The sequence below is a fragment of the Filicampus tigris genome, chromosome 6, assembly GCF_054856515.1.
Source record: "Filicampus tigris isolate MCC_2025a chromosome 6, RoL_Ftig_1.0, whole genome shotgun sequence".
NCBI classification, from domain to species: domain Eukaryota; kingdom Metazoa; phylum Chordata; class Actinopteri; order Syngnathiformes; family Syngnathidae; genus Filicampus; species Filicampus tigris.
The window spans coordinates 28,864,234-28,875,904 of record NC_141222.1 but is presented as its reverse complement, the minus strand read 5'-3'; the positions used below and the strand labels follow the sequence as shown (position 1 = coordinate 28,875,904).

Sequence of the window (11,671 nt, the reverse complement as noted above, 5' to 3'; positions counted from 1 at the left end):
GGCCTGCAAGTTGAACCGAATGACATTTCTATTTCCAGTGGCGGTGTGAAAGATGAATAGCGACGAGGTAATGAATCAAATTTTGTTCAAACAATACTTTTCTTTCTTGGTTTGTATCGGGTCTTCTGCCGTGACACCAGTAATAGCGCGTGGATGTTGGAATTGACTTCCGTCCTTATAACGAAAAAAGGAAGTGACGCATGCCGTAAAGCACTTCAGGACATTTGGATGTTTTTGGTGTGCCAGCCATGGTTGATTCCATCCTCCTCAAAGTTGCTTAGTGCCAGTAACAACGTTACAGACCAGGGGGATTCCCCCCCCCCCCCATCTGTGGTCCCTTCTCAAGGTTTCTCACTTTTCCCTAAATGTTTTTTTTTTTAGTTTTCCCTTGCCCTCCTGGGGGTTAAGATCAGGGGATGTCATGTATATGATCTGGTGCATATGTGAAGCCCTTTGAGACTTTCCTGTGATTAAGGGCTATAGAAATAAATTTGACTTGACGTTACCATGAGCGTCACAATCGTCCAATTGTGCATTCAAGACTTTTGAAAGATTGACTGAAGACATTTTGATGTCAATTAAGGCCTTGTTTTTCGATTCAGTGCCTTTTCAGACTTTAGAAGGACGCCCGCAATACGCTACGCATCGGTGGCAGTAAACGGTCGGACGTGGAAACGTCCGCGGCGGCGAATGAAGTCCTGAGCCGAGGTGAATGGAAGCGGCGGAGACAAAACCTTCCGTTTGTAGTGGCTGATGGAGGTGTCCATCTCCTCCTCGTTGACGATCTGCGAGGTGGGGCTGCACAGGATGCCCTCCTCCTCTTGCTTGGCCAGCGACTCCGCCACCATCTGGATGGCCTCCGCCCACTCGTCCCTGCCGGTTCAGTCGACGGCACGGTGGCGTTAGCGTCGCTGGCTCCGCATCCCGCATACCATCCGCAAACAAACCTGTTCTTTGCATTTTCTCCCCCCCCCCCCGCCGATGCAATAACGCAGCCGTCAACCACACGAGGGCGCCATTTGTTCGACGAGAATTCACAGTCTTAATTTTGACAGCTCTCTTTTGACAGCTCTTCTTGTGTTGTGATTGTTACTCCGATTGCAAAGATTCACCAAGTTCCTGGCCTTTCAACTCTTCCTGTGTCTGTAGAAATATTATTCTCATGCTGCCATTTTATTATATTCCAAAATAGAGCCCTATTTATGAGTGTCTTATTCCTGCGCTGGGTTTCCACAGCAACCACTTTTAAGCGACGGCGTTGATTTTTGTCAAATGTCACCATGGTCAATAAAAAAAACAAATCGATCCACAATAAAGGAAGCATTACATCTGTTTCCAAATATGGACAAGGATGAGCCTAAGGAATGAGACAGCGAGTCCGAGCAACAGCAGCCTCACTCCAGTGAAGAGCTGCTGACAGCGACACAGTTAGAGGTACGTATTAGTCAAATATTGGCTGATAGAGGGGGAGGGCAATACAACAAAGTGCAGTGACACTCAACCTCCACACGGTGGTAATGCAATACCACCTGTGACGGACGCGACTCATTCCCATTCAAAAATACTCAATAAAATACCTTGAAGAGCTACTCAAACAGCGAGTAATAATCATTTTCGCCCATGACGTCTTTGCCAAAGCACAAGACGTCAAAATGGGACGCTCGAAAAGCCTTAACGCGGCTTCATGTTGGACAACTACGAGCGATTGCCACCAAAGCTCACATGCACATCTCCACTTGCGCCCGCTTCAATCTCTGAAAGTATCAAAGCAATCGCCAAAGTCTTTTGGTGGCGATCGGTCGTGGTTTGCTTCCATTAAGCCACGCACGTGACGGTTTTTTTTTGCGCACACGTTCGACGAGTGTTTTCGAGTGTCCCATCAAAGAAAAATGACGGCTCCGGGAGATCCAAGTCGTTTTAGAATTGGGGCGGTCCTGGTGTTGAACAAAGGAGCGGTCCCTGTCCTTGTCACGGACTCGGGCTGGAGTTGCATCACATGACCAGCGCGCTCTGCTGCAGCGTGGACCCTGAAACCGGAAGCTTGGGAGCCTTACGACCAGAGGCGGGTAGTAACGAGTTGCATTTACTTGAGTACGTTTGGGGAAACGTTGTACTTCTAGGAGTAGTTTTAAATCACTATACTTTTTCCGTTTACTTGAGTGAAGAAGAAACTGTACGCTTACTCCGCTGCATTGAACCCGTTACGCACGCACGCGTCTCTGTCTCTCTCTCTCTGAGAGAAAGGCGCATTTATTTGTTTTACTAATCAAACGTAGCCGTCACGTGATCATATTCAACTTCAGCCGCGGGAAAGGGTTGTTTTCGGATCGAAAATGTCACGCAGCAATGCCGATTCTGCAGACACACGCGGGTAAGGGTCGACACTAAATTGTGCAACATTTGCGGTACGTTACTTTGGATTTTGTTCCGACCGAAGGCAACTCCTTGACTAAGTTTGACCATAACCCGTGAGCAATATGGCTTCAGCATTAGAACATTTTTTGAATTCGTATTTTTAAGAAAACATGCAATATTTTTTGATACTATTTGTGACTGAGAAATCTCATTTAAAGGCCAACAGACTTTTTTTCAAAGCGCGACTCTCTTTCACCTAGCAGTGGGCAATGTGGGCTCAACATTACATCAATCTTTGTTTTGCATGTTGCTGTATTTTTGATATACAATTTGAGATTGAAAAATCTCATTTCATTTTTTTTTTGGTATTATTATTTTTGTTGGAACTCTGGTTTCTAAAGACTTCCTGTTAAGTTTGTCAAAAGCTCAGGAGAAATCCAGAAAACTCCAAAAGGGAAAACAACAAAAATAAAAAGCTACTTTGAATACCGTCGTTGTGTTTTTCTGTTTCTAGAAGTGAAGGGGTCCACCTGAATCCGAATGTGCGTTTTTTTGTGAAGAAAGTCCCGAGATTTTGGCGAGTAAGCCGCGGCGGAGCGACGTAGGCTGACCTCTCGTCCGGCGTGTCCACGTGGAAGGTCCTCTCGATGACGGTGGTCCACTGCAGACAGCGGATGATGAAGGTGTTGGGTTTGGGGCGCTCTGTCTTCATGAGTTGACATTCTGAAAACAAAGCTGAATTGAGAGCTGCATGCGCCGTGTGCATCATTCCAACATCGACGCTAGTTTCCGTCAGCCTGTCTACGATGTTTCACGTTATGTAGTCAAACCGATTTAAACTGCTTCAAATATGCGCACAGAGATAAGCGTGGTAGTGATGAAAAAACAAAAAAATCGACTCAAATTGAAAATCGGGAACTGAAAATCCAATCGGGGATCGGGGCGTGAGTGAATGGTTACATGCCTATTAAATGTACAATTTGTGTCTCCCCCTTGTTTTGCGTGTGCTTGCTTCAAGCACGCGCCGCCTCTTTTTGGGGAGAAGGCGACTGTTCTCCTAAATGTCAATGTTCTTCAAGCGTGTGGGAAGGGTGAAACTGCATTTTTCAAAAAAGACTTTGAGACGGTCTCTCTAGATGAGGTAAACGGTGGTTCACAGTACTTCCTTGGCAGCGGCACAGTGTTGGGCATGTTTGCGTCTTACTTGCGACTGAGAAGTTGTTGAGCGGGTAAGCCAGGTCCGAATCCTGCGGTTTGTCCTTGTAGCCGATGAAGGAGCCGTCCGTCTTCAGCAGGAAGTAGCGAGGACGCCAGTTCTTGATGTACTCGCCTGCCCACAGCAAGGAACACGCGTTTGTTTTGTTTGTTTTTTGGAAGGACAGACGGAGGTTTCGTCCCTAGAACCGGGTTTTTTCTTGAATGGAAAAGTAGGGAGCGGCCTGCAACTGCAACAGTCCTCAAAGCTCAGGCGTCATGAAATGCGTTATTATGCGCAATGCAATCTATGCATTGCGCTCAGGTTATTCCTTCATACAAGTATTTGTTGGGAAGGATTGCAAACGAGCTCCCCTGGCAGCTAGCATTTGATTTCTCCTCCAGCAGTGGGTTCATGGACTTGCTCTTCCCCGCCTCTCTTTTGGGACTTTGGAGCAGAACGGGAACTTTACCAAAAGCGTTAGAAGCGTAAAATGAGCCCCAGCGTCTTTGCTCAAGATTGAGGGGCAACAAAACGACGCAAAACCAATCACTCGCTGACTCGTTGGTGAACGAGAAGTCACCTCACTGATTCCTTCGTGAACGCTCATAAAATCCCTCCTCCGTCTGACGCCGGCTGCTGATTGGTTGTTTGCCGGCGTCTTTTAAAAATCCGATGGCCGATAATAAATCAGTTTAAAACTGTGTTAACTTCAAGGAACTATGGATTTACATTTTCAACTATATGAGATTCTGCTGACCCTGGGGACACGCTGCACTTTTTGTTTTTGTTTGAAATCAAAACAAAGAGAAGTGACATTTTAACTTGTCTGTCATTTAGAAATTTTGGAGGACTTTATTTACCGTACAAAACATATGGAGCTATTGTTGAAGTTTTCATTTAACTTTTGAAGACATTCTGATGACCCTGGGAGCACCCTTTTTGTTTGAATTTTACGACAAAGATGTATATTGGCAAACATTAATAATCATTAAAAATAAAAACGTGATGCAAATCTGGAAAATTGCTCTATAAACATATGCTTAAAGACGTTACAACAAAATTAAGACTTTTTTTTTTTTTTTCTTTTCAGATTATCGGCTCCAAATATTGGTGATCGGCCTCCTTACTGAATTTAAAAGTTCAATAAAACTGAACAGGACGGCTGGGCGGCAAAGCGCTACTTTTCTATTAGCCAGGGCTCGGTGCTGGAGTGCACATAGGAAGCTCCTCTCCTCAGCTCGACATAGTCCCTTGGCACCAAGATGCCCCAAAGTGGCGCCGTAGCAATCCTTTCATATGAGCTCGAGCGGCAAAAGAGCCAACTTGACTTTCTTCAGCCGATAGCACAGATTAAATGAGCACAGGGGTGAATTTGCAAACATGCTGGGGAACGTAGTGTTGCCGTGTGTTATGGCCCAAAGCTGAGGTCAGCAAGGTTTAGTATGTTTGTCTCACCGGTGCTCCGCTCCGCATACGGCGGCAGGTAGGTATCGTCTTTTTTATGTTTGCTTTTTCGAAGGACAGCCCATAACTGAAAGTGGCCATTTCCGAGCGGCTTGCGACATCACCTCTTTTTTGGACCCATCCTTCTTTGACAACGTTCTGGTCGCTCATGGTGGCGGCGTCGCCTCCTCCTCCTCCTCCTCCTCGTCACCGATTCTCCCAGGATCAGGGCCCGCGCTCGCCTCCCTGCCTCTCGTCACCTTTGCTCTCCCCCGCCCCCTGCTTTCCTTCCTTTCTTTCTTTTCTCGTCTCCTCCTCTTTCTTCTTCTTCTTCTGTGGTCAGACGCTGCCCTGATGACTCAGCCTGCAAGGAAACAAAACAAAGCCGAGGTCAGTGGATTGTTTCCTTTGGTGTGGGACCGCAGCACACTTCCTGTCTCCTCAGTTCCTCCCCTAGACTGCCTCCTTCTCTCCTTTCCATCCATCTTTCACATCCTTCGCTTTTCCTTCTTCCCTCCATTTCTCCTCCACCTTTGATTCATCTTTCTTGATTGGCACTTTAGCATGCAGGCCCGCCCTCCTTCACTTTCCCACCCGTCACCTTGCACACGTTGGAAATCATTGCCACTGAGTCTTAGGTGGAAAAAAACGAGCAGGTCCTCGCTGGGCATGTTCAAAAGGCCGCTGACGTTCAGCGGCAATGTGTCACTAACCTTCTGCTAGAATGCGCATCCCATTCTGACAATATGCTGCCAACATGGAGCTAAATTGTGCCAATACGCCGATAACACGAAGCTACGATGGCGCCAACATGCTGCAAAAATGCGAGCAACATTTTGCCCGGACACTGCTCACATTCCACCAGAATGCTGCCAACATTGAGCTAAAATTGTGCTGCCAACATGGGGCTAACATTCTGCTGAGAGGCAGCTAACTTGATGGCAACCTGCCGCTAACTATCAAACATTTTTACTTGGGGTGGCCGATACCGGCCGTATTTCACGGTATCGGGTACTCGTGAAGGATGCTGATGTCAGCCACCGATACTTAAAAGGGGAGGGGTGGGGGGCAATTTGGCATCGGATAAGTCTTCCATTTGTCATATCAATCCATCCACTTATCAATTTTTTACGCCACTTAGCATTCCTCGTTGGGGTTGTGGGTGAGCTGGAGCCCAGCTGACTTTGGGGAAGTGGCGGGGCACACCCTGTACTGCTTGCCAGCCAGTTGCAGAGCAAATGTAGAAAAACAACCATTCACACTCACATTCCCACCATGGACAATTTAGAGTCTTTTATGAACCCGTCCAATCCATCCATCATCTGCCGCTTATCCGAGGTCGGGTCGCGGAGGCAGCAGCCTCAGCAGGGAAGCCCAGACTTCCTACTCCCCAGCCGCATCTTCCAACTCTTCCGGAGGGATCCCCAGGCCAGCCGGGAGACAGACGTCTTTCCGGCGTATCCTGGGTCGCCTTCGGGGCCTCCTGCCGGTGGCACGTGCCCGGATCACCTCAGCGGGGAGGCGTCCAAAGGGCATTCTAATTAATGCCCGAGCCACCTCAGCTGGCTCCTCTCAACGTGGAGGAGCAGCAGCTCGACTCTTCCCCTCCCGGGGAGTCCCTCCCGGATAACCGAACTTCTCACCCTATCTCTTAGGGGAGAGCCCAGAAACCCATTTCGGCCACTCGTATCCGAGATTTTGTTCTTTCGGTCACGGCCCACAGCTGGTGACCATAGGTGAGGGCAGGGGCGGAGCCAGAACGTGGCTAATGGGTGGGCCTGGAAAAATCAGGGTGGGCCTGAATATTTCCCCCAAATAAAATGACAAACTGAATAATATGAAGTTCAGATCTTCCTTAGACAACCACAATTATGCAATTCTTAATATTCAATACAATGAAAAAACACACAACGAAACACAAATTCAAAAATAATTTCATAATAATTTACAAAAAATTTCAAAGTATTTTTTTTTCATGACTCTCACTGGGTGGGCAGTCTGTTAATCTGGGTGGGCATGTGCACACCCAGGCCCACCCATAGCTCCGCCCCTGGGTGAGGGTAGGAACGTAGATTGACCGGTAAATCGAGAGTTTGGCCTTTCGGCTCAGCTCCTTCTTCACCGCGACAGACCGATACAGAGTCCGCATCACAGCCGATGCTGCACCGATCCGCCTGTCGATCTCCCGTTCCCTCCTACCCTCGCTCATAAACAAGACCCCAAGATATTTGAACTCCTCCGCTTGGGGCAGAATCTCATCCACGACCTGGAGAGCGCACTCCACCCTTTTCCGACTGAGGACCATGGTCTCAGATTTGGAGGTGCTTTAATGAACCAAGAATCAAAAATGAAACCAAAACCAGTCAAACGCTCCACAAGGCCACATGATGGCGGCTAAGAATTACTTTTGTCTCAATACAGCTCTTCAATTCACTTCAACATAGATACTTGCGTTTTAATGCATCAACGGCCCGTAACAGCTTCTCGGTGGAAACTTATCGGCTAATCAGAAAATCGGTTGCTGGAGGAGCAGACAAAACAAAACCATCGAGGAGGTATGTTGAGAAATAATCAAGTTCTCGTCTTCAACTCTAAAGTTGATTTTTGACTAGATTTTCCTCGCACAAAAACCTGGCCCATAAAAGCCTTCTTCAAATCACATTTTTTCCAGGACCCATCAGTCAATTTTTTGAATTCTTGGTGCATTCGACTCAGGTCTAAGTGGCCATTCAAAGCCGGTTTGAACAGGGAAATCTTGTCATGTGGCTACTTTTGTTTGGCTTTGGTTTATTCTGCTATCTGCAGCCAGGTCAAGTTCTCAATTGCCTTACCTGGGTGAATACAGGTTATATCAATCAATCAATCAATCAAAATTTACTCAGGGCACCATAAAGAAAGACTCAGGCCACACTGCTAACGCCTCTTCGTGATCCTCGAGTGGTGGATGACAACAAACCCAACAATGGCCGAGCAGCCGGTGTTGCGGTTCCTGAGTCCCGAGCCTCCGGACCACCACCACCACCACCACCCAAGAAGGGTGGTCCTGATTCACCAGCCGTGGTGCTGTGCGTCCAATATTCACACAAACAAACAAACAAACAAACGGAACCAGAGCTTTTGTTTCAAGGGCGTGTGTGGTGTCATTTATGTTACATAACAACATCCGCTAGGCGTGCTTCCATTTTCTTTCCAAGGCGAGCAAATGTCTGCCAGCCAACGGAGAGCCGTTGGAAAGCCGCACGCCGGCCGTTCAACGCGTCGGCCGGCGGCCTGGCCTGGCGTGTGGCGTGCGGGAGGTAGCGTGGGGGTCGCCGGGCGTTGGGCGCCTTTAGTTCGGCGGCTCGAGCGGAGGATGCTAGCGGGAGGAGGGGCGTGGGGGGGTGGGATGCTAACGGAAGCTAAAGTGGCGTTGATGCCGCCCTCATCTTAATTCCAACCGCGCTCGTATCAGTCGTAAAAATGTGTGTGTGTGTGCGTGCGTGCGTGTGTGCGTGTGTGTGTGTGGTGGGAGGGGGGTCAGCATGGCGGGGCCGGGATTCGCCCTCCCCTCCTCCCGAGCCGAGTCAACTGGAAGCATCCCTCCCCGAGCGGCCGACCAGCGAGCCCCGCTAACTGCATCTGAGCACCTAGCCTAGCGTGCTAACCGCGGTTCCCACCCGCCACAACCAGCACTCTCCCCCTGCTTCTGCCCCACTAAAAAAAATAAAAATAAATTTAAAAAATCCCGACAATCTGCTCCTCCTCACAAGATCCCGACACGAAGTGGAGCCACCCGCCCGCTTGCTTGCCTTCCTTCGAGCCCGCGAAGACGGCGGCCCTTGTCAGGCGACACGGGCGTCTCACCTGGTGGTCGAAGCACGACCGGGATGCCCCCTCCCAGTCCTCCCCCTCCGCCTCGACGGCCGCTCGAGCATCCGACGGTCCCTCAGTGGCGAGAGCAGAAGGCGGACGGATCCATAGCCGCCGGTCGCGAGTCCCGAAACGGACAGACGGGGAGAGTGAGGCGGCGGAGGAGGACAAACTGACACACAGACAGACAAACGCCGCTCGTGTCCCTTCGCTGCTCCGCCAGGAAAAGTCGCACCCGCTCGGCTGGGCTCGGCTCGGCTCGGCTCAGGCGGCACGTCACGAGCAGCCAGCCAGATCTGCCCCACTGCTGCTGCTGCTAACTTCACGGGCTGTATGACCTGTAAGAACTAGGCACGCCCGAGGCAAATTAAATGGGGATTACTTCGCGTCTATTTCTACATTAAAACGCGTCAGGTTTTCAGCTGATGTTGACAAATACACAACGACCCGATGTCACTGAGGGATCATGATTTACCGTGGCGCCCAATGGATGGATTCGGGTGAAGTGGGGGATTTACGGAGTGCACATGAAGGCAGCATCGCTCTCCTCATGGCATCCAGGGCTTTTGTTGTCTGTGTGCGTCTGTGTTCACTTCATGTGTAGCTGATTGTTCTCACTTATCTGCAGATGGCTAACTTTCATCATCACAATATGATTTGAAAAATTCAACTTTCCAACATTTTAGTTTGTATTCAGTACTTTTTAGTTTGTAGCTTACCAAGATCTATAGCACCCACTGTCCACCCCACCTGCTCACCCATCCTCTAACCCCCTCCTCGTACACACACACACACACACACACACACGTGAATGGACTCTTTGTTTGACAAACCTGCTCTCAGTGTGGCGTGCATCAACAAAAACACTACATACTGTATTGTTGCTTTCAAGTTGTTATCCAACAATGATTAACACAGCGGTGACAAATAGCCTGTCTGGATAAACAACAACATACCATCATAAACAATCGCTGGTGTCAAGACAAAACCTCATAAATCACGTTTTGGTGAATTTCACATTTTTTCCAAAATCTATACTATTGGTCACTCCACACGCGTGAGTGTTACAGTGTTACTTTTACACACTATTGACTAATCAAAGAGTTGAAAATGGCTTGTTCTCCTTCACGTCGCAATGCTAATTGTTGAACGAACTTGCCATTTTTGGGGTCTCCTGAAAAGTGACTATTTCAGAGGTACATTTTTTTTTGCCCGACGCCAGCGATGTGTAGATGCCTAGACAAACATACATCTGTTAATTGGGTGGTCTGGATGCGCAAATCAGTTGCGTTGTTGTTTCTCAGAGAGCAATACGCTAACCCCAACCCCTTTTTTTCCGGATAACGTCTCACGCACGCTAGCAAAGGTCACAACACAGCACCCCCAGCTGGTCATCTCGGACATTACAAACGCCCGTGTGCTTGTGCCGTTCTGTGAAATCACGTAAAGAGAAAGATCCATCCATCCATTATCTATAGTGCTTATCCTCACAAGGGTCGCGGGGAGTGCTGGAGCCTATCCCAGCTGTCTTCGGGCAGTGGGCGGGGGACACCCTGAATTGGTTGCCAGCCAACCGCAGGGCACACAGAGACAAACAAACAACCACACGTAGGGGCAATTTCGAGAGTCCAATCAATTTACCATGCATGTTTTTGGAATGTGGGAGGAAACCGGAGTACCCGGAGAAACCCCACGCAGGCAGGCACGGGGAGAACATGCAAACTCCACACAGGGAGGCCGGAGCCGGGATCGAACCCACCACCTCTGAACTGTGAGGCGGACGTGCTAAGAAGAAAGATTTCATTTCAAATCTTTTGTGGTGGCGTATAAAATAAAAAAGATGTCCATCCTTTCCGTGTCCCAATAGTTTGTTCCTGATTCAGATTATTTCCATGAAAAGTTCCAAACTTTACATATCACCAGAGTTTTGCAACACTATTGAGGTCGAGAAAGTATTGTTTTGACAAAGGAATGGTCCACGCTTGATTCCAAGCATTTGTCTTTGCATGTAATCCGACACAAAGTCACGTCACGGAACGCAAACGGACACTATCGTGTCAGGTTGCTGCACTCTCGGTTTCCCTCACCTCCGTTCGGACTCTGCCACACCACACGAGACGAGAAGCACACAAGCGCAAGATCTCCTCTTCCAGGTGAGTATTCATTTGGGCCAACGCGCAGATAGATATGTTGCAGAGAAGGAGATTATGTTTTCATCTGTGTTTATGTCCGAAGGATTACAAAAGCATACTAAAGCTATTTACCACAAACTAATTTACGAACAAAATAATATAGCTAAATTTTAATAACCCCTGTGAGATATTTTGCGTGCCATTGGGTAATACAAATCAAAGTTAACATTGTTCAACTTAAAACTACTACAACTATTCTTCCCTTCTTTTCATTGGAATTTGTTTTGATGCAAACATGGTATAGGCGCCAAATATGGGGTAAATGATTGTATTACTTGTGTTGAGCACTGTGTGACGCTGTCACTTAGAGAAACAAAGAGTGGACAGGTGTCGACGGGAAAAGCATAGAGGATTTTCACCGCTTTGACGGAATTTGTACCAGTACTATTGACTATAGACGCTTTGTGTTTTATGGAGATTTTAAGCCTTGGAAAGTGATAAATAAACGATCTATTTTAGCAAATGGCTTATGGACTCTCTGTTGATGGACACAATGAGGCAACAGGTAAAAACCCACAGCGCGTCAGACCAGGCGAAACCGAGCAACACTTCATTAGTCCAGTATTACACTGGCTAATATGCATGTCTTGTTTTTTGTGGTTGTTTTTTTTTTTTTTTGTTCTAAAATGTGTAA

General features: G+C 48.1%; 1 protein-coding gene across 1 annotated transcript in view; it reads right to left on the bottom strand.

Moving 5' to 3' along the window:
• The window catches only part of akt3b (v-akt murine thymoma viral oncogene homolog 3b), a 20,433-nt gene extending 10,873 nt beyond the window's left edge, over nt 1-9,560 (bottom strand). The window contains exons 1-6 of the mRNA XM_086034088.1: nt 9,321-9,560; nt 8,840-9,192; nt 5,122-5,360; nt 3,560-3,685; nt 2,967-3,078; nt 735-873 (exon numbers count right to left, since the gene is read on the bottom strand). Coding sequence (XP_085890214.1) covers nt 735-873; nt 2,967-3,078; nt 3,560-3,685; nt 5,122-5,167 — 423 coding nt within the window. The 5' untranslated portion in view covers nt 5,168-5,360; nt 8,840-9,192; nt 9,321-9,560. The remainder of the gene's footprint in view (nt 1-734; nt 874-2,966; nt 3,079-3,559; nt 3,686-5,121; nt 5,361-8,839; nt 9,193-9,320) is intronic.
• Between the last annotated feature and the right edge of the window lie 2,111 nt (nt 9,561-11,671).